This window comes from Hyaena hyaena, unplaced genomic scaffold (genome assembly GCF_003009895.1).
Source record: "Hyaena hyaena isolate Hyena2069 unplaced genomic scaffold, ASM300989v1 scaffold_652, whole genome shotgun sequence".
NCBI classification, from domain to species: domain Eukaryota; kingdom Metazoa; phylum Chordata; class Mammalia; order Carnivora; family Hyaenidae; genus Hyaena; species Hyaena hyaena.
The window spans coordinates 472,186-495,554 of NW_024081284.1; the positions used below are offsets into that span (position 1 = coordinate 472,186).

Consider the following 23,369-nt stretch of genomic DNA (forward strand, 5'->3'; position numbering starts at 1 on the left):
TCAACTGGTGACCAGAAGGCACTTCCAGAAGTAAGTCACCAGGGAAGATGGCCATCTCCAGTTTGGGGATATGGTGGTTTCATACAGGACGTTGAAAAAGAAAGCACAGTAAGGGAGGATGGGCAAAATGGATGAAGGGGAAGAAGCGGGGACAGGCTCCCAGTTATGGAGTGAATTAGTCACGGGAGTAAAAGGCACAGCCTTGGGACTGAAGTAGTGATGTAGTAGTGCTGTGTGGTGACAGACAGCAGCTACACTTGTGAGCATGGCATGCTGCATCCGGTTGTCCAATCGCCATGCTGGACACCTGAAATTAATGTAACAGTGTATCAACTACACTCAAAAAATTAATTTAAAAAGGTAAATTTAAAAAAAACCACGTGGAACCATTACTTTCAAACAGAACAAAGTGGCACACCTTCATATCCTCGTGAGTACACAACTGGAATAAAACATGCAATTTCCCCAATGTTTGTGACTCTGAACATCACATTTATCGCTGTTTTCAGGGCACATTAGTGAATGGCTAATGCCTGTGTGATGAATGTACAGGTAGCAGGAAGATTAAGAGGAATCAATAGGAACAGATGGAAATCTAACAAATTAACTGCTTTGGGCAAGAAGTCTTGCTTCCAAACAATAGCCCAATTATGGAGAGAGCCTAAATGTCCATCAGCTGATGAATAGATTAAGGAGATGTGGTACATATACACAATGGACTACTACTAGGTGATGAAAAAGAACAAAATCCTGCCATTTGCAACAACGTGGATGGAATTGGAGGGTATTAGGCCAAGCGAAATGGGTCAGAGAAAGACAGAATCACATGATTTCACTCATATGTGGAATTTAAGAAACTTAACAGATGCTCATAGGAGAAGGGAAGGAAAACTGAGATAAAAACAGAAGGAGGCAAACCGTAAGAGACTCTTAAATACAGAGAACAAACTGGGTTGATGGGGGCGGGGAAAACGGGTGATGGGCATGAGGAGGGCACCCGTGGGGAAGAGCACTGGGTGTCCCTGTAAGAGATGAATCACTGCGTACTACTCCTGAAGCCAAGTCTTGAGAATAAATAAATAATATTCTTAAAAAAACAATTAAAAAATAAAAAAGAAGCCTAGTTTCCACATGCCCTGAGAATAACCTCAAGTTTTCCTCTCTCCTCTCAAAGGGTTAGTTTTACATCGTGAGGACAGCATCCCTCCCAAATCACCGTTAATCACGAAGACAGGTACTCACAGCTGCCATTGTCCTGAGGAACCCTTGCGGGATCCCCAGGCTGTGCCAGCTGACGTCGGCCACCATGTGAGAGGTGACTCCCAACAGGAACGCCACCAATTTCTCCGTATCCTGCCAAAGAAGCAAATTAGAGTCCTATGTGCTTGGGTCATTCTATAAAAATCCTATTAAAAGTTTTAATAAGTATGCTTTCCATTACTGAGACTTAAAAATAAAATCAGAGGGGCGCCTGGGTGGCTTAGTTGGTTAAGCATCCGACTTTCGCTTAGGTCATGATCTCGCGGTTCGTGGGTTCGAGCCCCGCGTCGGGCTCTGTGCTGACTGCCAGCTCAGAGCCTGGACCCTGTTTCAGTCTGTGACTCCCTCTCTCTCTGACCCTTCCCAGCTCACGCTGCCTCTCTCTCTCTCTCCTAGAAATAAATAAAAAAAAAAAAAATTAAAAAAAATAAAATAAAATCAGAGGCAGGTACGTTGTAGTTTCTAGTCACAAAAATCATAAAGGACTCTTTGAAATATTTTATGGATATCAGATTAATTATTCTCAGAACAAAACAAGGAAGAGACGTACCCCAAACGTTTTTAAGTGGTTTATTCAGATATTAACTAGCCGCATACTGTGTTTGGTATTGAAAGTATGTGGAGGGGCGGGGAGCACCCTCCCAGAGCCTGGGGTGGGGGGGACAAACGGAGTAAACACGGACGTAAACACGGGGCTGGGCGGGTCTAGGACAGAATTTCTTCTTGGCCTTAGGGGGCTGTGCCTACCTCCGCCCAGGGAAGAGGATAGTTCTCTCGGATGTAATGAATGCTTGCATTCAGAAATGGGGTCCAGTGGGTGCTCTCGGACACGTCATGGAATTGCCCTGGTGAAAGAGAGGGTCTCAGGACTTTCTCAGCAACTGGAGACCCGCAGTCAAATCTGCCACCAGCACGGCCGCCCGCTGCAACCCTCCTCCCCCTTCCCTCCGAGTCTCTTAGTTTCTTCTCTTGATGTTCAGAGGATGCCTCTAGAACAGAAGAGGCAGCACGCACGTGCACGTGCACACACACACACACACACACACACACACACACAGAAAACGGAGCCTGAACTGGCTCACAGCATCTCGATTCACTTGGGCTGCATGGAAGCGGGAACAGTTTCCAATTCTGTGCTCTAAAGGGGAGAAGAGGAGGGGGAGCCTGGGAGGCTCAGCTGGTTAAGCATCTGACTCTCGATTTCAGCTCAGGCCATGACCTCACAGTCTGAGAGATGGAGCCCCGAACTGGCTCTGCGCTGACAGCATGGAGCCTGCCTGGGATTCTCTCTCCCTCTCTCTCTGCCCTTCCCTCAAAGTAAAATAATTTTAAAAAATAAGAAAGGAAGGAGAGAAGGGTTAGGGTTAGTGGTGTGAGGGAAGTGCGGTGGGAAGGGGGTGTACAGGTGTGTGTGGCGGGGTGTATATTTACTGTGTGTGTGATCTTCATCCATCACAGTCCACCCTCCTAACAGCACAAAACACAAAAAGTAGAAACTCCAAAGGCCTTCAAGTATTTTAATTGACAACAATTGTTTTATAAGGGCACTGGCCCCAAGCTTCGGCTGAGAGTCTCTATTCCCCTTATTTCCACAGTAGGGGGAGGAGGCGGGGCTGGAAAGACAGTCCGGGGCATCTACTCGAAACCTCCCAAAGCCACACATTCTCCCTGGGTGTCCAATGTCACAAGGGGCAACCAAAACCAGAACTCCAGAGTTTAGGTCCCTCAGTTCAAGTATTTTCACAGTCACTCAAGTAAAAACAGCCTAACCAATTTTCAATCACTGGTTTTTCTGGAAATGATTTTAAGAGATGTTGCAACTAAGAAATGTGATTTTTGCACTAATGGTTTTCCTAGAGATAAAACTTACAATTCCTATTTTACAGAGCTCAGTACAAATCCAAAATTAAATATGGCGGTAGCCCGTTTGACAAACCTCCCCTTAACCAAATTGTTTTCTGTGCCCCTCTGTAAACCTCCAGACCAGAAGCAGAAGAAAGCCCTGTCCCCTCTGGGGCCTGGGGCCTGGTGGCAGCCAGCAGACTCCTGTCCCCACAGCCGTGCTGTTACAGGGAGTGGGCAGGGTCCCTTCCATTCCTGGCTAGGATGGTCCTCGGTGTTGTAGTTATGGGCTTTGCTCAGTATTAGGTAAACTGAGGCAATGGAAGAACAAAAACAAAGCTGTTTCCTTGGCAGCTGAGCATCTGAGAATGTTTGCTTTCGAAAGATGCCATGAAAGTGAACCCCAAAGACGAAAGACAGGTGCTACGGAAGTAGGTGTGTGTGAGACCCAGGTAAGATCTGGAAAATTTTCATAAAAGTCTAAGTGAAGTCTGCATCGAGTTCTTCATAATCAGTACATAGTTTATAATTCTTTTTTTTAATGTTTGGTGGGTTTTTTTGTTTTGTTTTGTTTTGTTTTGAGAGAGAGACAGTATGAGAGGGGAAGGGAGAAACAGAATCCGAAGCAGGCTCCAGGCTCTGAGCTGTCAGCACAGAGCCCGACGCGAGGCTCGAACTCACAAGCAGTGATATCATGACCTGAGCCGAAGTCAGACGCTTAACCGACTGAGCCACCCAGGCGCCCATATTTCATAATTCTAAGCGATCTCACTGATGGATCCGTCTGTGTTGGTTGAGGCAAGGCAGTTACTGCTGTAGGAATAAAGGAAAATTCAGGAGAGTGGGAACTACTTTTTCATTCTTCTCAAAGTCTGCAGTACCATACGTTTAGCTGTCTCTTAAAATGTCATATGTTAAGCAAGTTTTCTCAAATTTAATTGACCAAAACAAGTCCTTTTTTACTTCTTTTTTACGGAAGAGATCAAGGAACTGTTAAATTACCAAGAGACATTACAGCTCCCTGAACGCAGTGTTGGGAAGGGCTAAAGAGGAAACAGGTTTAGGAAAAAACTGTTACAAGCAGGCAAAATAATAGGATTAAGAAAGGATAGTTAACAGACTAAGAAGGAAACAGAAAAAAAAGAAAAACCCAACCTTCCAGATGTGAGAGACACGAAAGCTTAGTTATCTGGTAGTAACTACAGGGGTGAGTGGCAACAAACATTCCACTGGGCCCCATGTATCAAACCGAACATCGACACCATGGCTATGACTGCAAAATTCCAAAACTGGTTTACGTGATGACCAAAGTACTGGATGTCTTTCCTGTGTCCCTCAGATCCGAGGTCCACCCTTCTCTGCCCCGCCCTGTACCCCTGAGGGACCTGCTCAACTGGCCTCTTTGCCCTCCGGCTTTGGTTGGGTTGGGCCAATGGGGAGATCTGAGGGGAGAGAAGGGAGAGAGAGAGAGAGAGATGGGGGTATTCATTCTCCCAGCTCCCCTGCTGCGGGGTCACAGGGCCTGGCTGTGTCCCTGCCTGAAGGTCTGGCCCCCAGCAAGGGGTCCCCCATGCAGCAACCTGTCTGCAGATCCGTTAACTGCCCCCTTCCTGCACTACCCTCCCCAGTTCTCTTACACTGTGCCCATATCCTTGTAAATGGCCACCTTATCCACACACCCCAAATTACTCCACTAGAGAGCACCTTCCGTGCCTGATGAGGCCCCAACTGACACACCCCATAAGCCCAATTTGCTGGTAACCCCACCTTAGGTCTACAGAACACTTGGCAAAATAATACACATTAATGTCAACAAAAATCTGGTTAAGAGGCAAGCTGGCATTACTACTAAGTTACAGGCTCGGAAACAGACTCAGCCCCGCCAGGACTTTTTAAAAGTCATGTGCTAACAGACAATGTAGCAGGAACAAGAACTCAGACCCTTCAATCTCTTTCAAGATGTTTTCTCTTCCACCACAAAGCAGTAAATTAAGGGTGCACAGGATCGTGAAAAAGTTCAGAATTTCTGTGCTTATGTAGGTAAGGTTTGGTTACATGGAAAACGCAGTTAATGTGAACCAAGTCACTGACCAACAGTAGTGGAAGATATGATGTGCTGCGGTTTTTAAAGGCTAGCCATTCCTGTCGCTCAAGTGAAGGTGACATTGTTTGATCTGTAAAACTCCATCTTACCTCTTTCGCAGATGCTGGGGTAAAACGCATCGGGAAACACAGCTCCCGCCTGATATGCATCCTGGTGTTCGAGCAACAGCTGGGGAGCAGGAAAACAGAGATCAGGGGCCAGAGGCAGCAGCTCAGGCAAGCCCACCAACAGGAGGAGGAGGGGGGAGGCTTATGTCGTAATAAAAACTCATGCAGAATCCAAGACAACGCCCTCCAATAGCGGACCTCGGGCTCTGTCCCAGCAAACACAGGCTGATCAAGAAGTAGCAAAAACCACTTATTTCACTTGCTCTGTTCACCCAGCAGAGTGGAATTTCCCCAAGGTTATTTCACCACCTGCTTTGTGGAAAGGTTTTCAATGATCCAATGAAGTCAGTGAAAAGAGAAAATACACACACATACATACATAAAATATGCACATACACATAATAGACACACATACATGTAATATACATGCATATACATTTACACAGTTGACCCCTGAACACAGATTTGAACTGTGTGAAGTCCACTTACACACAGATTTTTCCCACTAAATATAGTAGAGTACTCTAAGTGTATTTTTCTTAATGTATTTTCTCATTAACATTTTCTTTACCTTGCTTTATTAGAATAGAGTATATAATATATATAACACAAAATAAGTGTTAATTGACTTATCAGTAAGACTTCTGGTCAACAGTAGGACTATTAGTAGTTAAGTTTTGGGGGACTCAAAAGTTATAGTTGGATTTCAACTGCCTGGGGGATTGGCCCCCAGCCCCTGTGTTGTTCAAGGGCCAACTATGTGTATACTGACATCTATATATACACAGAAGTTTACAGTTGCTATGTAAGATTATGTATTTTGTGCTTGGGGGGAGGGGGCTCTTCCTTGGTTGACTGGCTCACTCCTTTCTGTTCTGACCCCCTTCAGGTGGGCCCAGCTGTTTCTAGAGGCTAGAAAGCCAGGACTACATTTCCCAGACTCCATGGAGGAGCCCCTTCTTCCCTTCTGCTTCTTCAGCTAGCAGGGAAGTGCCTGGTTTGCAGCAGAGGTAGGGGGTCCCAGGTAGAGTACAGAGCACCCATTTTGCTAGTAAGGAATGTGGCTGAGGTGAGGAGGTCCTGGAGCCAACAGTCAAGATGGCGGCTACTTGTTCTCCAGCCTGTGTGGGAGGCAGCTGGGTCTGGAGCTGGGACCGGGACCATGACTGTTTGCCTAGACCCAGGTGGCCCTGGCAGGCCAGCTCTGGCTGTTGTTCTGGGTGTTGTTCTGGGAGTCCTGCCTGGACGCTCAGCCCACAGCTTGCCCTTCCAGTGCTCACCCGTGGTCAGCACTGAGTTCCCAGTTCTGGGCATCGAGTCCCTCTCAGCAGAGGGGTTTCCGTGATCTGCAGATGAACTCTGCCACAACGGGCCAAGTAAAAGCGTGGCAACCTAAACTTTCTAATTTACCTGTAAGGACTTACTAACCCCCATCGCCACCATGATGTTGGGCTCGGAGATGCATGTTTGATGAAAGCTAGCTCGGTTAGAACCCTCCCTGAGACTCCTCATCTGAGCTGTGTGGAAGACACCCCCTTCCCTTTGGGGATTTTCAGCATCAAGGCCGAGTCCTGGATGGCCGGTGTCCTCCACGTGGAGAGAGACCACCACTCGACCCGTGGGTAGAGCTCTGTTCCAACACTAGAAGTTACGTGCGCCCATAAAGTCTCCTTTTCCCTCTAAAGATAGCTCGAGATGGACTTTTGTCACTTAAAAATAATAGTTAACTTTATTGAATATTTACCTTGTCAGCCACTGTCCCTGTCATTCTGTATGATAAAGACTCGAATCTGCATCTCTAGGTGAGGTAGATCCTGTTATTTAACATTAAAAAATAATTCCGAAGTAAATTTTGTAAAGTAAATGTGTCAGCAAAATAGGAGACTGCTGGGGGGAAATGTATGGGGGAGGATGCATCCTTCAGATATAAAAATGTATTTTTAAGCTACAGAAAAAATAGTAGCAGCATACTGAGCTCGAAAGACATCAATGATGGGCGCCTGGGTGGCTCAGTCTGTTAAGCATCCAACTTAGGCTCAGGTCATGATCTCGCGATTTGTGGGTTCAAGTCCCACGTCGGGCTCTGTGCTGACAGCTCAGAGTCTGGAGCCTGCTTCAGATTCTGTGTCTCCTCCTCTCTGCCCGTCCCCTGATCACACTGTCTTGGTCTCTCAAAAATAAGTGTTTAAAAAAAATTTTTTTTAAAGAGATCAGTGAAACAGAAGAGTAAGGAAACAGACTTAAGTGTACACCATATACAGTGATGAGGAGTGAAGGGTGGAGTAACCAATAAATGGTGTTGGCGCAATCCTGTGGCGGGGAGGCTTCCAGCGTGGCATTCGGACATGGACTTGAAATTAGCATAACACGAGGTTACTAAACCCCTAACAGGCTTACACCAAAATAAATACAAGGTGACTTAAAGAGTCAAAGGCAAAACAAGAAGGCACGAACTTAGCAGGACAAAACTTAAGGAAATAACTGCACCATCTCAGAGTGGGAATGATTTTTCTAAGCAAAGCATCCAGGAAGAATCCATAAAAGAAGAGAATGATGCATTTACCTCAAAATGTAAGCATTTTGCATGGTAAAAAGCACCAGAAGCAAATTTAAGAGAAAAGTAACCATGAGGATCATTTGATACATGATGGGGGCCCATATATTTAATAAGTCATTTTTCCACATCAAGATAAAGATAAATATCCTAATTGAGAAATGAGAAAAGATATAAACGATTCACATAAGTACTAGAAATAGTTCATAAACTTGAAAGTATATTTAACTTCATTCATAATTAACTAAAATGCCAATTAAATCTATAACAAAACACTATTTTTCACCTACCAAATTAGCAAAAATGAAAAAATAAAAAAACAGCCTCTAAAAGTGACTCTGTTTCCAAATCTGAAGATACCTATTAAGAAATTTCAATGGAATACATGAGCAATTAATGGGGACACCTGGGTGGCTCAGTCGGTTAAGAGTCTGGCTCTTGGTTTCGGCTCAGGTCAGGATCTCAGGGTTTGAGTTTGAGCTCTGTGTCAGGCTTTGCACTGTCAGTGTGGAGCCTACTCGAGATTCTCTCTGTCCTCTCTCCACTGCTCACTTTCTCTCTCAAAATAAACAAACGTTTTTAAAAAATGAAATACGTGAGCAATTAAGGATATTAATCCTTCCTCAGTCCTATAGGTCTTTCTGGTCTAGTTTTGTTTCTGGGCCAAATGGACTCCACTAGCAGTAGCAGGGCTGAGCCTGGTCAGGAAACTGGCCGCAGACAAGGAGATTGAACACTTAGGAATACGGATCGAGAATGACCAAGGCCAGGTTTCTCACTATTGGAGGAAGGAGTCACAGTTACAGACATGAGAAGCTAGAACGAATCCTGTGATGATGGAACGTAATTGGAGAGATTTTTGCGTGAACTTACGGCTTTCAATAAACACAGATAGACACCAAAGTCAACTGGAAGTGGAATCTGGGACAATGGAAGCATCAACATAAATGTAGTAACGTAATATAAACCATTAAGTAGAAATCCATGAGCATATGCGGGTATAAGTAAATATACGAATGGAGAAGAAGGAAAGACTTTACAGTAGAATGCCAATCAATGTAGAATGAATAATGGAATCAGATAAAAAATTTGGCAGCCATCATAAGAATTATTTCAGGCAAGAATTATCAATGGATACCAAAACCAGTGGGAAAAACTTGGAGAATATTTACATTACCTCAATATCTCTCCCCAGAAAATATTTACTTGCTAATTAAAAAATAGAAAATACTGGGGTGCCTGAATGGCTCAGTTGGTTGAACATTCAATTGTGGATGTTGGCTCAGGTCATGTTCTCGTGGTTCATGAGATTGAGTCCTGCATCGGGCTCTGCACGGACAGCGTGGAACCTGCCTGGGATTCTCTCCCCCACCCCCCATAGCCGCATCCTCTCTTTCTCTCTCATAATAAATAAACCTTTCTAAGAAGTAGAAAACACTTATTAAATTTCCATTATAAAAATGTGAAGACACCACCTTAACCAAAAAGTTACCATCACTAAGACTTCTGCTTCCAGGAAGATGGAAAAGATGTACTTTTCCTTATTCCTCTTGTGAAGGCTAATTAAGAACCCTGGACATTGTACACAGATGGAGCCTCAGAAAACTCTGGAAGGTGGAGGGAAGTATGCAGATGGCTGGGGACTCAGGAGCTGAAGATGATACCATGGAAAGTTCTCTGGATTTTCTTTTTGCTTCCTATGTCCCAAACTGGGTACCAGAAAAACTAGAAGCTCCTATGAGCTTAGACTAAACACATAAGCGAAAGCCACAACAAAAGCTTGCTGTAAGCAGGAGACCAGAAAGGAGGCAGACAGGCAAGACAGAAACTTTTAGACAACAGTCTTTCTATGCCACAAACACCACAGAAAAGACTGTGGCCCCACCCTCACCAGGACTTTCATCTGTGCTGTCCTGTCTCCTGTCCCCACCCCTCATCATCAGTGGAAACCTTGGGGAGAGCCTGGACATACAATCCCAACGGGCAGTAACATGGCACCTCGCCCCACCCCCACTGGGTGGAACCAGAAAAGACCCCGGGGAGAGCGGACGTTCAACATCACAGTGACACCCCCCACCTCCAGGATCTGTAGAGGCCACTGTGAGGAGCAGTAATTAGGTACTTCTACCCCTCCAGCCAGGGAGGCATCACTGGAGACCCAAGGGAACCTTGACCTCTACCTCCAGCTGGCAGGAGAGTTAGGAGGTAGAGGTCTGCCCACCGCAGGCCCTTCCCAAAGTGGTGTCAAAGGAAGTTGGCTGAAATACAAGGTTTCAGGGCGCCTGGGTGGCTCAGTCAGTTAAGCATCGGACTTCGGCTCAGGTCATGATCTCATGGTTTGTGATTTTGAGCCTCACATCAGGTTCTATGCTGACAGCTCAGAGCCTGCAGCCTGGAGCCTGCTTCGGATTCTGTGTCTCCCTCTCTCTGCCCCTCCCCCATTCATGCTCTGTCTCTCTCTCTCTCAAAATAAATAAATTAAAAAAATTTTTTAATAAGTTTCAAGTAAGATCCAGAGTCTCATAACCTAATACCCAAATGTCCAGGTTTTAATCAAAGATCAGTCATCACACCAAGAACCTCAAAAGGCATGAAGAGAGATAACCAATGGAGACCAACACAGAGAGAGCAGAAATTTTATAATTATTGGACAAACTTTTTAAAGCAGCCTACATAAAAATGCTCCAATCATAAACACACTTGAAACAATTCCCCCCACCCCAGCACCAAAGCAGTCTCAGGAGAGGAATACATGAAGAACGACCAAAGGTAAATCCTAGAAATGAAAAACACAATTGCTGAAATAAAAGTTAACATCACCAGAAACAGTATATTTGACATTGTGAGGCTTTTTAAATTTATTTCTTAAAGTTTATTTTTATTTATTTTTTGGAGAGATTAAGGGTGCATGAGCGGGGGTAGGGGTGGCAGAAAGAGAGCGGGACAGAATCCTAAGCAGGCTCCATACTATCAGCACAGAGCCCAGTGCGGGGCTCAGACTCCCAAACCATGAAATCATGACCTGAGCCAAAGTCAAGAGTTGGATGCTTAACCAACTGAGCCAGCCAGGTGCCCTGACATTGTGAGTCTTCTGATACAATCCAATGAGAATATAGCATCACCTCCGTGTTCTAGATATTTCTGTTAAAAAATAAGCTGCAAGGGGACCTACCATGGAGAACCATCAGATGAAACCAAATTAAGGTGCATTCTACAGAGTTTTTGGACTTCACCCTTTCCAAAACATCAAGGTCATTAAAGACAAGGTGGGCCTGAGGAGCTGTTGTAGGTCACATGGTGCTAGACTCATCCTGGTACCATAAAGAAGATTATTGAGACACAACTGGTGGGATTTGAAACCTGAGGATTGGGTCAAAGTGTTGTTCAGTGTTGATTTCCTGACTGTGACTATTATGCTGTGGTTACATAAGAGTGCCCTTGTTTTCAGGGAATACACAATGATGTGTGAAGGGATAATGGATATCCCATCAAAAACTTATATTCAAATGGTTCGGGGGGGGGGGGAATCAATACGTATAAACAGTGTGGAATTGCATAAAATCTCTAGACATGAGAGATTCCATTTTCTTTTCCAACGAACGAACTCTGGAACTGAGCCAGAAGCAGCAACTGTTTGACAAGCAGTCGCTCATAACATTTCAACAGAGCAACCGGCAATCAGCTCAGAGGAGGGCAGTAAAGTTAATTAATACAGAGGAGGACAATTTCAATGGATAACATCAATGATCTAGAAGACAGTCATCAGAAGTAGTTCAACTGGTCAGCACCTAATTAGCAGGTTTTTTCCTTCTCTCCTTTATCTACATCATGGGATTACCCCTTCCTTTTTTCTCACAAAACCCCTTGGTTTCCCTGAATGAGCAGCACATTTTTCTGGTGACTCTGGAAACTGTGCCCTCACAAATTGCAATTCTGAGACCCAAATAAAGACCTTTGTTCCTTTTCAGTTCCACCTCCTTTCCTTGGCTGACAACAGAGAGGATAAAAAGGCAAATATGATAAGTTGTCAACAGTTAGGGAAACCGGGTAAAGGGCATAAAGGAATTGCCTAAGTTTCCAGCTTTTCGATTGGTCTTTAATTACTTCCAAATGAAAAGATAAAATATAGAATTGATTGAATGAATCATGGTGCATTTCAGACAACAGAAAAAAATGTAATTATTCTCAGTGACTCTGAAGTTCTCTACTGACATGGAAAGACATCACCAATATATTAAGTGAAAAACAATATATTAAGTGAAAAACAGCAAGCTGCAGAATGTGAAGTGTAATTTGGTGGGGGTGGGGGGTGCTAATAAATGAAGAGACGATGCCTAGAATGATATAAAGCCAAGTGTTAAAGCTGATGATCTCAGAATTTTTCTCTACATGAGCATCTATCAATTCTCTAATCAGAAAAGAAAAAATCTCGTCTACGGGCAGGTAGAAGGAAGCAAGGCAGAGAGGACAGCAACCAGCCAAATAACTACCACTGCTATGATTTCATGGTTAAAATACCACATTCTGTTTATTCTTATAGAACATAAATACATATAAGTCCAACCATAGCAGTGTAAAACTAGGATTCAATTATAAGAAAAAAGCAAGGAGGGAAAAACACATGGAGACCCAACAACATGCTAGTGAACAACCAATGGGTCAATGAAGAAATCAAAGATGAGATAAAAAAAAAAAAATACATGGAGACAGACAAAAATGCAAACATAATGACAAAATCTTTTGGGGGGGGCGCCTAGCTGGCTCAGTCAGTGGAGCATTCAACTCTTAATCTCAGGGTCAGGAGTTCAAGCCCCACTTTGGGTGTGGAGCCTACTTAAAAAAAAAAAAGAAAAGAAAAAAAATCTTTGGGATGCAGCAAAAGTAATTCTCAGTGGGAAGTTTATAGTAGTGTAGGCCTACTACAAGAAATAAGAAAAACCTCAAAGAAACCGTCAAACCTTACACCTGAAGGAACTAGAAAAAGAAGAATAAAACCCAAAGTTAGTAGAAGGGAGGGGATAGTGAAGATTATAACCAAAATAAATGAAAAAAAGAAATCACTGAAACCAAGAGCTTGTTCTTTGAAAAGATAAAACAGAATTGATAAACCTTTAGCCAGACTCATCAAAAAATACCCAATGAGTCAAATCAGAAATGAAGGAGAATTAACAACCAACATCACAGAAATACGAAGAATTATAAAATACTATGAAAAATTATATAATTAGAGAAACTAGAAGAAATGGAAAAATTTCTAGAAACAGTCTTCCAAAATTGAAATCAGGAGGAAATAGAAAATTTGAACAGGCCATTTATTAGTAACAAAATTGAATCTGTAATAAAAAAACTCCCAAAAGTTCAGGACTGGATGGCTTTATAAGTGAACTCTACCAAACACTTAAAGAAGAGTTAATACCTATTCTTCTCAAACTATTCCAAAAAATAGAAGAGGAAGGGAAATCTCTAAATTCATTCTATAAGGCCAGCTTCACCCTGATACCAAAACCAGACAAAGACACTACTAAAAAAGAGAACTATAGGCCAACATCTCTGACGAATCCAGACCCAAAAATCCTCAACCCATATCACCAACCAAATTCGGTATGTTAAAAGGATCATTCACCATGATTAAATGTGATTTATTCCGGGGAATCAAAAGTGGGTCAATATTCTCAAAATCAATGTAACAGGTCACATTAACCAAAATGATTAAAACCATACTACCATCTCAAGAGATCCAGAAAAAGGATTTGACAAAATGCAACATTTGTTTATGATAAAAACTCTCCATCTCAAGAGATCCAGAAAAAGGATTTGACAAAATGCAACATTTGTTTATGATAAAAACTCTCAACACAGTGGACGTAGAGGGAACCTACCTCAACATAATAAAGACCTTGTACAAAAACCCCACAGCCAACATCATATCCTCTCTTACCACATTTATTCAACATAGTTCTGAAAGTCCTAGGCGCAGCTAGGAGACAGGAAATAAAAGCATCCAAGCTAGTAAGAAAGAAGTGAAACTGTCACCATTTGCAGATGACAGGATACTGTATATAGAAAACCCTAAGGACCAAAAAAAAAAAGAAAAAAACCTATTAGAATAAAGGAATTCAGTAAAGTTGTAGGATACAAAATTAATATGTAGAAATCTGCAGCATTTCTATATGTGAATCATGAAGTAGCAAAAAGAAAAACTAAGAAAACAATCTAATCTACGATTGCACCACAAGGAACAAAATATCTAGGAATAAATTTTATAAAGGAAGTGAAAGACCTATACTCTGAACACTGTAAGATATTGATGAAAGAGATTAAATAGGACACAAATAGAAAGATATTCCATGCTCATGGATTGGAAGGATTAATATTGTTAAAATGTCCGTATTCCCCAAAGTAAGCCACAGATTGAATGCAATCCCTATCAAAATACCAATGCCACTTTTCACAGAACTAAAACAAAATCCTAAAATTTGTGTGAAACCACAAAAGACCGCAAACAGCTAACGCAATCTTGAGGAAGGAGAATAAAGCTGGAGGAATCTTGGAGTATGTCCAGATCTCAAGCTATACGACAAAGCTGTAGTGATCAGCACAGAAGGGTCCTTGCGCAAAAACAGACACACAGATCAATGGATCCAAATAGAGAGCCCAGAAACAAACCCACACTTATGTGGTCAATATACCTATGACAAAGAAGTCAAAATATACAGTGAGAAAGAGATCGTCTCTTCAACAAATGGTGCTGGCCAAACTGGACGGCTATGTGCCAAAGAAGGACACTGGGCCACTTTCTGACACCGCACCAAAAATAAACTCTGGATAGATTAAAGACCTACATATGAGATGTGACACCATGAAAATCCTAGAAGAAAACATAGGTAGTCATCTCTTGGACATTGGCCTTAGCAACATATTTATGGATAAGTCTCCTCAGGCAAGGGAAGCAAAAGCAAATATAAACTATTGGAACTACATCAAAATAAAAAGATTCTGCACAGGAAAGTAAAAAGACAAACACACAAAAGAACTCAATAAAACAGCAAAGTAACTTACTGAATGGAAGAAGAGATTTTCCAATGATACATCCAATAAAAGGTTAATATCTAAACTACATAAAGAACTTACACAACTCAGCACTAAACAACAATAACAACACAAACACACACAAACCAAAAACCAAACAATCCCGTTAAAAAATAGGCAGAGGACTTGAAGAGACATTTTTCAAAAGAAGACCTACAGATGACCAATACACACATGAAAAAATGCTCAACATCACTAATCAGCAGGGAAATGCAAATCAAACCCACAATAAGATAGCACCTCACCCAGTCAGAATGGTTAGTATCAAAAAGAAGTGTGGGCAAGAATGTGGAGAAAAAGGAACCTTTGTGCACCGTTGGTGGGAACGCAAACCAGTGCAGCCACTGTGGTAAACAGTACGGAGTTTTCTCAAAAAATTAAAAATAGAATTACTATATGATCCAGTAATTCCACTACTGGGTATTTACCCCCCAAAATGAAAACACTGATTCAAAAATATATATGCACCCCTATGTTTACTGCTGCATTACTTACATGTGTCCAACTATGAAAGCAACCCAAGTGTCCATGGATACGCGAATGGATAAAGGCGATGTGATTATATACACACGCACACACGCACACATGAATATTACTCAGCCATAAAAAGAATAAAATCCTGAAATTTGGGATAATATGGGCAGACTCCAGGGTATTATGCTAAATGAAATAAGTCAGAGAAAGACAAACACCACATGATTCCACCTACACGTGGAACGTAAGAAACGCATGAATAGACTCTTCAATACAAAGAAACTGGAGGGAAGGGGATCAGCCAAACAGGTGAAAGGGATTAAGAGGTACAAACTTCCAGTTATAAGCCAAGGAAATGAAAGGTACAGCACAGGAGATACACTAGACGATATAATAACGCATGGGAACAGGTGGTGACCACACTTAGCGTGCGAAACACCGAATAATGTATACAATCATTGAATCACGATGCTGTCCAGACGTAATGCAGCATTACACACCAACTATGCTTTAGTAATAAATAAGAAGACAATAGGCAAGAAGTATCAGGGCAATAATGACCCCCAAAGTGAGGCCAGTTTGCTTTTACAGTTCTTACAAATTAATGAACTGATTTTCTCCATTTATGCATTATTCTTTTTGTGACGTCAAATCTTTAAAGAGCAGATATATTAACAAAAGGTAACCCCAGAGCCAACAAGACCCCACAGAGCCTGTCCCTAGACCGCCAGCCAGTAGGGGACGGTTTAGGCACACAGCTGGCATCCTTCAGGCCCCTTCCTTCTGAATCATTTCACCGACCTGTAGCATTGAGTCCAGAGGTCACCAAAGAGCAGCTCTGAAGAGGGAGAAGGTGATACTACAACAATTCCCACACAGAGAGAGAGATAAAATCAATCACGAAAAGGGATCGGGTAGGATCAGGGAAGGTGAAGTAATCCCGCTCATCATAAACTGAAAGGTGAAGTGGACGCACCCAGGGCACTTAGTCATCTTCGATGATGACATCACTATTTGCATCAGGACGGATGCTGAGGGGCAGGATCTGTGTCCAGTTCACGTTTCAAATTAAGTTAATGACACGCGCGTGAGTATTTCTACTAGAGAAACCTCTCTGTGCACACGGAGGATTGATCACCCGCTTGATCAATCAGGCAGCATCTACCTTCCGCCAGGGTCAGGGAAGATAACCCAACGCCATTCAAGTGCCAAGTAAGAAAGCTGAAACTAATGTCTAAAAGTGGCCTGAGGAGAGGATCAATTTCAGCTCTGTTACCATCCTGCTTTCCATACTGAATTATCAGGACTTACTGGTAATAATTTGACCCGATCTTGACGTCACAAACAAATGTTAACCACTCCTATCAAATGGAGGTACTTAAGAATCATCTTTGTCACAGAGCACTGTTTAGCTACAAAACTAGCAAAAGTGTATAGGGTCAGAATGGGAGTCAATTTGAGGGCGGGTCCAGGGAAGCCACCAGATGGTCCCTACAAAGAATGTAGTAGGAGGAGACATTGGAGGAGCTGACCCACGTGGGACGTCTGAACAGATCCTTCCTGCTCCTTGTACGGATGCAATTTTTAGACAATGCACAGCGAAGAGGTGGAAAATCACCTCAGGTGTGGTTTCTCTTTGTAAAAACAAGGAGACTCACCATTTTTTGAAAATTCTTTCTTAATTTCTTAAATTATGACTCATCATTAATTTTTTTGGCACCTTTGGAAGAAAGTTAACACGCGTGAGAAGTAAACGTTATACCTCTTTGTAATTAATGTGCCCATCTTGAAGGTGGAGAAACTCCAGAGCTCTGTGTCCTGAAAGAAATACAGAAATCAATTAAATTCAACCATAACTGGACACAGAACTGACTTGAGAAATTTTAACGGGAAAATGTAACTTTGTCATTGTAACTGTCAAGGAAATGGGGAAATGAAAACTAAGTGTGTACTCACTAGTAATTTTCATTAGGACCAAGATTCACATACTATTTATGTTGTTAAACTACAGATCAGATTTGCATGGGGATTTGAACTTTCTGCTTAGCTAGCACGATGGCCCTGGCTAGGCTAGGTCTCAGTTCCCTCCTAAGTAAAATTAAGTAATAATACCCACCTTACAGGTTTGTTGAGGGAGTCACACAAAATAAATGCTGTGTGAGGAGCACAATGGCTGATACACACTAGGAGCTCAGTAAACAGAAGGTGTCATCACTGTATTTTGCCTCAACAACTCACTGAGATAAATAAACCGAAGCAGGAAATAGGATACACGGCCAAAGGCATGGAATGAATCAATGATTCTCAAATGTTTTCCCCCATCAATTAGACCACATTAGATGGACCAGGAAAAAAAATTTCAAGTCGCCTGCTCCGCCCACATGCCCACACACCCACACCCTGAAATCTTCTCAGAACCTAGAAGACGAAGATGCCTTATGAAGTCACCTTCAAAGGCAATACCTTATTTTTATTGGGCATCACAACCAGTTTTATAATTCATACAAAAACACAGCCACTGCTAGAAGCATTGATACTATGATACAAGCTCACAGCCCACACAAATCACCTGTACAGAAGATTCCAGAAATTTACAAATCCAAACCACTGAACGAGGCCAAATCTAATTAACTTACCTGAACGTCACCCTTCCACACAGGGTTTATAGAAGTGAAAATATGAACAAGATATTTATAAAATCTTCTAACTAGTGAATGTTGGAGTTTTGCCTTTTACATAAAACCCCTCAAAATCTGGGGTATCTGGGTGGCTGAGTTGGTTAAGCATCCGACTTCAGCTCAGGTCATGATCTCATGGTTTATGGGTTTGAGCCCCCCACCCCCACCCGGGTCGGGCTCTGTACTGACAGCTCAGAGCCTAAAGCTTACATCAGGTCTTCTGTCACCCTCTCTCTCTGCCCTTCCCTTGCTTGTGCTCTCTCTCTTAAAAATTAATAAACATTAAAAAAAATTTTTTAAATCCTCAAAATCTGTGCAGATTAGAAACTGTCTTCAATTACCTTCACATAAAGTTTTATGTTAATATAGTACATTTCCTATGTGTTTAGTATATATTAATTAGGATCTTTGGCACAGATAAAAAAATAACAATTATCTGATAATTTAAAATTGTATATTTCATCTGTGTTTAAACTCGAAGGAAATGCTTGAGGATTTCCACTTATATTGGTACTTTTTCAGCCCACTTCTAGTTTTAGCCAATTTCAACTTCAAAGAACTTACACTTGGAAAATACTTTCAAATTCATTGGGAAGTTCAGCACCTCATTCTACAGGAGAGGAACAGAAGGGAAATGGATCGATCTGTGGCACATACTTAGTTTATAGCAGATCTGGTATTCGAACCTTGGTCTAACTCTCTTTCCTACCGTTCCCTGACTCCTGTTAGCAACAAGTGTTTTTGGACAGAACCCTGGGCTGGCTGTCAGGACACCCCACCCTAGGCCAGGCCACTAACGAGCCAGCTGGGAGATTTTCTAGATCCATGTCCTTGTACATGACCCACAGGGGCTGGGCTCAGTGAGCTCTAGTGCCCTTTCAGGTAAAATCCTGGGAGCATAGGTTCCTGCACTAGACCTCAATGCCTCGGTCTATCCTGCACTGGTAAGTGTTCACACTCTATTTGTAATCTTTCCCTGCCTCATACCTTCCGGAGTTGGCCTAACTATGAAATATTGTTGTTTTTAATCTAAAAGTAAACCCAGACATCAGGTATTACCTGAAACGAATCTGAAAATTGTTGCAGAATATAATCCCATCTGATTAGATTATAAATTGTCTGACTTTTTCCAGGAGTTAAAAAATAGTACAAATCCAGGGAGCCTGGGTGGCTCAGTCGGTTAAGCATCCGACTTCGGCTCAGGTCATGATCTCATGGTTCGTGGCTTCGAGCCCCACATCAGGCTCTGTGCTGACAGCTGGAGCTGCTTCAGATTCCGTGTCTCCTTCTCTCTCTGACCCTCCCCTGCTCACACTGTCTCTCTCTCTCAGAAATAAATAAAACATTTTAAAAAATAGTACAAATCCACCTTGTACGAGAACCAAACGTGCTGCCCACCAGCATCCGATACCCTGCTGGTGGCCGGTCCTTCCCAGCTCTGTCACCCTGGGCACCTCCAACGCCAGTGGCCAAACTCCCTCACTTCCTCGCCCTCCCTGCAGCCAACAACCCCACTCTGGGGGGTACACTCATGGGCCACAGGGGCCCTTTACACGTACTCGGAAACACAAAACAACAAAGATATCTTCCTCACTCTTCCCGAATTCCACGCATCTGTCTCCTCTCCCGATCGGTCAGATCTTCTGCTTCGGGGCAGCAGTTCATCCAGCTCTGTCTGCCCGCCCCAAGAAACAGCCAGGAACCGCATGACCAAAGCTGCATCGCTGCCCTGTCTCCTGCCCGCCCCGCCGCCTGGCTGCTGGCCGCATTGGGGGAGCCTGCTGTCAACACGCAGGACCGACTTCCCAGGTGTCCCTTAACCCCTTTAGATGACATCGAGTCCTAATGGCACCGCAAGGCACCGGCACTTACCTATCTCTATGTGTGTGGAGAGGCCGCAGGGTGAGCCTTGGGGGCACAGGGAGCCCAGCGCGATGAGCAGGCCGGGCCACAAGCTGCCCGCGGACATGGCCCCGTTCCTCGCCGCTCTGGGCAACACGATGTGCCTGAAACACAGGCCCAGACCCTGCTTTCCCCCTAAGCGGGTCACTGACACGGGAAGATCCAGCCTCGTTTCCAAATAATAACAACACTCCCCGGTAAACTGTTCAACTACTGTTTAACTTCACCAGAACAGCAAACAAACTCCACACCTGGGGAGGGGGGGAGAGAGAGAGAAAAAGCCATCAACCCAAACCTAAATGTCCTGAGATTGAAGCATTGCCCCTTTCTGACCCAGGAGGCGTCTGGAGTTCTTTCTAACGTGAAATTTGTATGGTGACACGAGTAAAGCTTTTCTCCGAATGTTCTTTGCTTTCTTAAAAAAAAAAAAAAAGAGAGAGAGAGAGAGAGACCCACCTGTCTGTATCGGCAGTCAGCACGCGGGGCCCCCTCCCCTCCCAAGGGCCGAGCTCTCAGGCATCGTTTCCACACACTGATCAGGTGCCCGCGTCCTTGGCCTCCGAAGGCACAAGTGCTGGGAGAGCTTTTACGGCGATCAGCTGGCACCGGCGTCTCTCTCAGTATTTGGCAACAGATACTGACACTCGCACGGGGTTACACAAGAGCAACCACTCCTGCTCTCCCTGCTTCTGGCTGTTTCTGTGGGGCTTATCTCCAGGCTCTTGCACGGTCAGATTCCTGCACCCCAAGAAAAGAAGCCGATTCCATGGGGGCGGGAGACATGGGGCCAATTTAAGACCGGGAAACAAGGATTCAGAAAATGCCAGGCTCCGAATCCACCCGTCATGAAGGGTCTAATCTACAGCACTTAACCCATGGGGGAAATGGGGCGACGCTCTTCATGGGAACGGACGGGATCTTAAAGCGTAGGCTGTGCACGTTATACATGAAGAGCAAGGAAGGAGATCCTAAAAGAGTGGACGGGCACCAGACTCACGCTCAGGTGAGCAAATGGGAGAGAAGAATAGAACGTGGGATAATCTGAGACCCTTAGATGTCTGCCAAGTTTCCTCGGTAACCTCAGCTCCGCCACCGGCACGTCCCAGAGAAAGGAAGCCCACGGCTGTCCCTGGACCGTGAGGCCACTGGGCTGGGCAGCTTCTCACTGCTTTTAGGCCAGAGGCCATGACCTGACGTGATATAACATTACAAAACACACTGACAGGGTGTTTTATAAACCTAGGCCGAGGCTCCCCCTTACTTCGGGTGGGGGTGTGGACGGGGGGTGTGGATGGGTAAAGGGAAGAAATGGAAGATGGAGGTGCCCAGGACATGAGCAGGTGAAGAGGAAAGTCCTGGGCACAGACGGCCTTGTCCTCACCGGCCCTGGTGAGCCAACGCACGTAGCCGGCCCTGGGGGACATCCCAGGCAGCCTAGGGGCAGACAGGAGCTGGGGGGGAGTTGCTCCCACTCTGAACGGGGGCTTGCACAGCACACTAGCCAGAGAGAAGGGGGGTCAACATCATGACTGTCCTAGGCCGTAGGCCTTTTTGCCTTTATGGGCCCATTCCTTCATAAAGATAAAAAAAAAAAAAAAAAAAGGCCAATGCAGGTGTAAAATCGACTTAAGTGTTAATATAAAATAGTCACCCTAAGTTTCCCTTTCCTGATTTTTATAAGAAATAACAGTTTTGAATGCCCCCAAAAGTATCATGGGCCCCAGGCAGTGTGCCTATAGGAGAAGTGAGGGGACACTGTTGAAAACGGAACCTTAAAAAGATAAGCAGACAAACCACAAGAGACTATTTAACATAACAAACAAACAGGGTTGCTGGAGGGGATGGGGGGATGGGCTAAATGGGGGATGGGCATTAAGGAGGGCGCTTTCTGGGATGAGCCCTGGGTGTCATATGTAAGAGATGAAACACTGGATTCTACTCCTGAAGCCAAGACTACACTGCGTGTTAACTAACTGAATTTAAATTTTAAAAAGTTTAAAAGATAACCAGGCTGATTTAGGGTGGAGAGGAAGCCTAACACACTGCCCCCAACCCGACAAGAGCTGTCAGTAGGGCTCCCCCTGCAGGCAGCAGGTGGAAATACACCAGGTCCCCAGTGACACCCACAGGCCAGCCTTCTCCCTTCTAGGGCCTCCTCTCTCCCCAGTTCCTTCAGTAGAACACAGATGCAAATAGCGAATCCACACGCGCGCACGCACACACACACACGCACGCACACGATTAAAATCTGCCGTTCCCACTCCTGGTAGATGTGGCCGACTCAAGACTGAGTGATGTCGACTCAGCAAAAACTTAAGTCAAAAATCTAAAGGACCGCCCGAGCATTTGACAAATAAGAACCCCACGTCCTAGAGAAAAAGATGAAGAGCCCACAGGCTGCGGAAAGGCCAGCAAGCGACTCCACTCGGTAGGAACGGAGGAGGGGAGAGATGCCGAGACTGGTGGCCCGAAGTCCATGCATAGGCTGGGGCTGCCCTTGAACCCACTAATTCCGAAGACAGCCCTATTTTTATTTGCATCCCCGTCAACACGGAGGCTTGCTTCTTCAGGACCTGCATGCTCTTGTCTGCCCGCGACTCCGCCTCGGTTGCTTCGATTCTGACACACGGTCCCACCGACTAGTTGGAGGCCTAACTTGAACTAGCAGTGGCTTGTCCAAGGGCAGGTAGGACTTTGAACGCTGCGCCCGCTTTATTGCAGCAACTCTACTAAGCAATTTTGTTATCTCACGATTTTTTTTTTACCCAAAAAAAAAAAAAAAAAAAAACTGAGGTTAAGTAATTTTTCCAAGGTCATATACCTCGTCGACAACAGACTCAGTTTGGGGCCCAGACGGTCTCCAGAGGCGCGGTTATGGATGGCGAGGGTCCCTGGTCCCAAATCAATGGAGCGAATACGTAAACACACACCCAGAAACGCGTGCAGGCCGCACAGAACCGTCGGCCCAGAGCCCGAGACGAAGAGCAGCGATCCGGCCCCCAGTGGTTGGGGCAACACCCCCAGCGCACCCACGGACCCGTGCGAATTCCGGGGGGGGAGGGGGTGCAGGCGGGGGGGGGGTGACTCGCGGAGGAGGGAGCAGGCGCGCTGCGGGATTCAGGGGCTGAGGAAGAATTACAGGAGGGCACCCGCGGCCGGCAGGTGCACCCCCTGCGAGCCTGCCCAGGCCCGGCCGGGCGCCCCGCGCAGCAGCGCCAAGGGCGCGGGAGAGGGCGCTGCTCCGCGTGCCCGCGGCCCGGGCGCGCCCCCGCCGCCGCCGCCTCGCTCCTGCCGCCGCCCCGACCCTCGCACTCGGGCGCGCGCGCGCTTGCCTGCTTCCTGCCGCCGCCTCCGGGGCC

The 23,369-nt window shown here is 44.7% G+C and overlaps 1 protein-coding gene across 4 annotated transcripts in view; it reads right to left on the reverse strand.

The window, feature by feature from the left end:
- GPLD1 (glycosylphosphatidylinositol specific phospholipase D1) overlaps positions 1–20,114 on the reverse strand; it is a 61,503-nt gene extending 41,389 nt beyond the window's left edge. For 2 of the 4 annotated variants that reach the window (XM_039216718.1, XM_039216717.1), the window contains exons 1-5: positions 19,981–20,114; positions 17,193–17,248; positions 5,296–5,374; positions 2,008–2,105; positions 1,243–1,353 (exon numbers count right to left, since the gene is read on the reverse strand). In XM_039216718.1, the coding sequence (XP_039072649.1) occupies positions 1,243–1,353; positions 2,008–2,105; positions 5,296–5,374; positions 17,193–17,248; positions 19,981–20,077 (441 nt within the window). In that variant the 5' untranslated portion in view covers positions 20,078–20,114. Of the gene's footprint in view, positions 1–1,242; positions 1,354–2,007; positions 2,106–5,295; positions 5,375–16,231; positions 16,262–17,192; positions 17,249–19,980 lie in introns of those variants that run through there. The other 2 variants (XM_039216719.1, XM_039216720.1) reach the window with 2 other exon arrangements.
- Between the last annotated feature and the right edge of the window lie 3,255 nt (positions 20,115–23,369).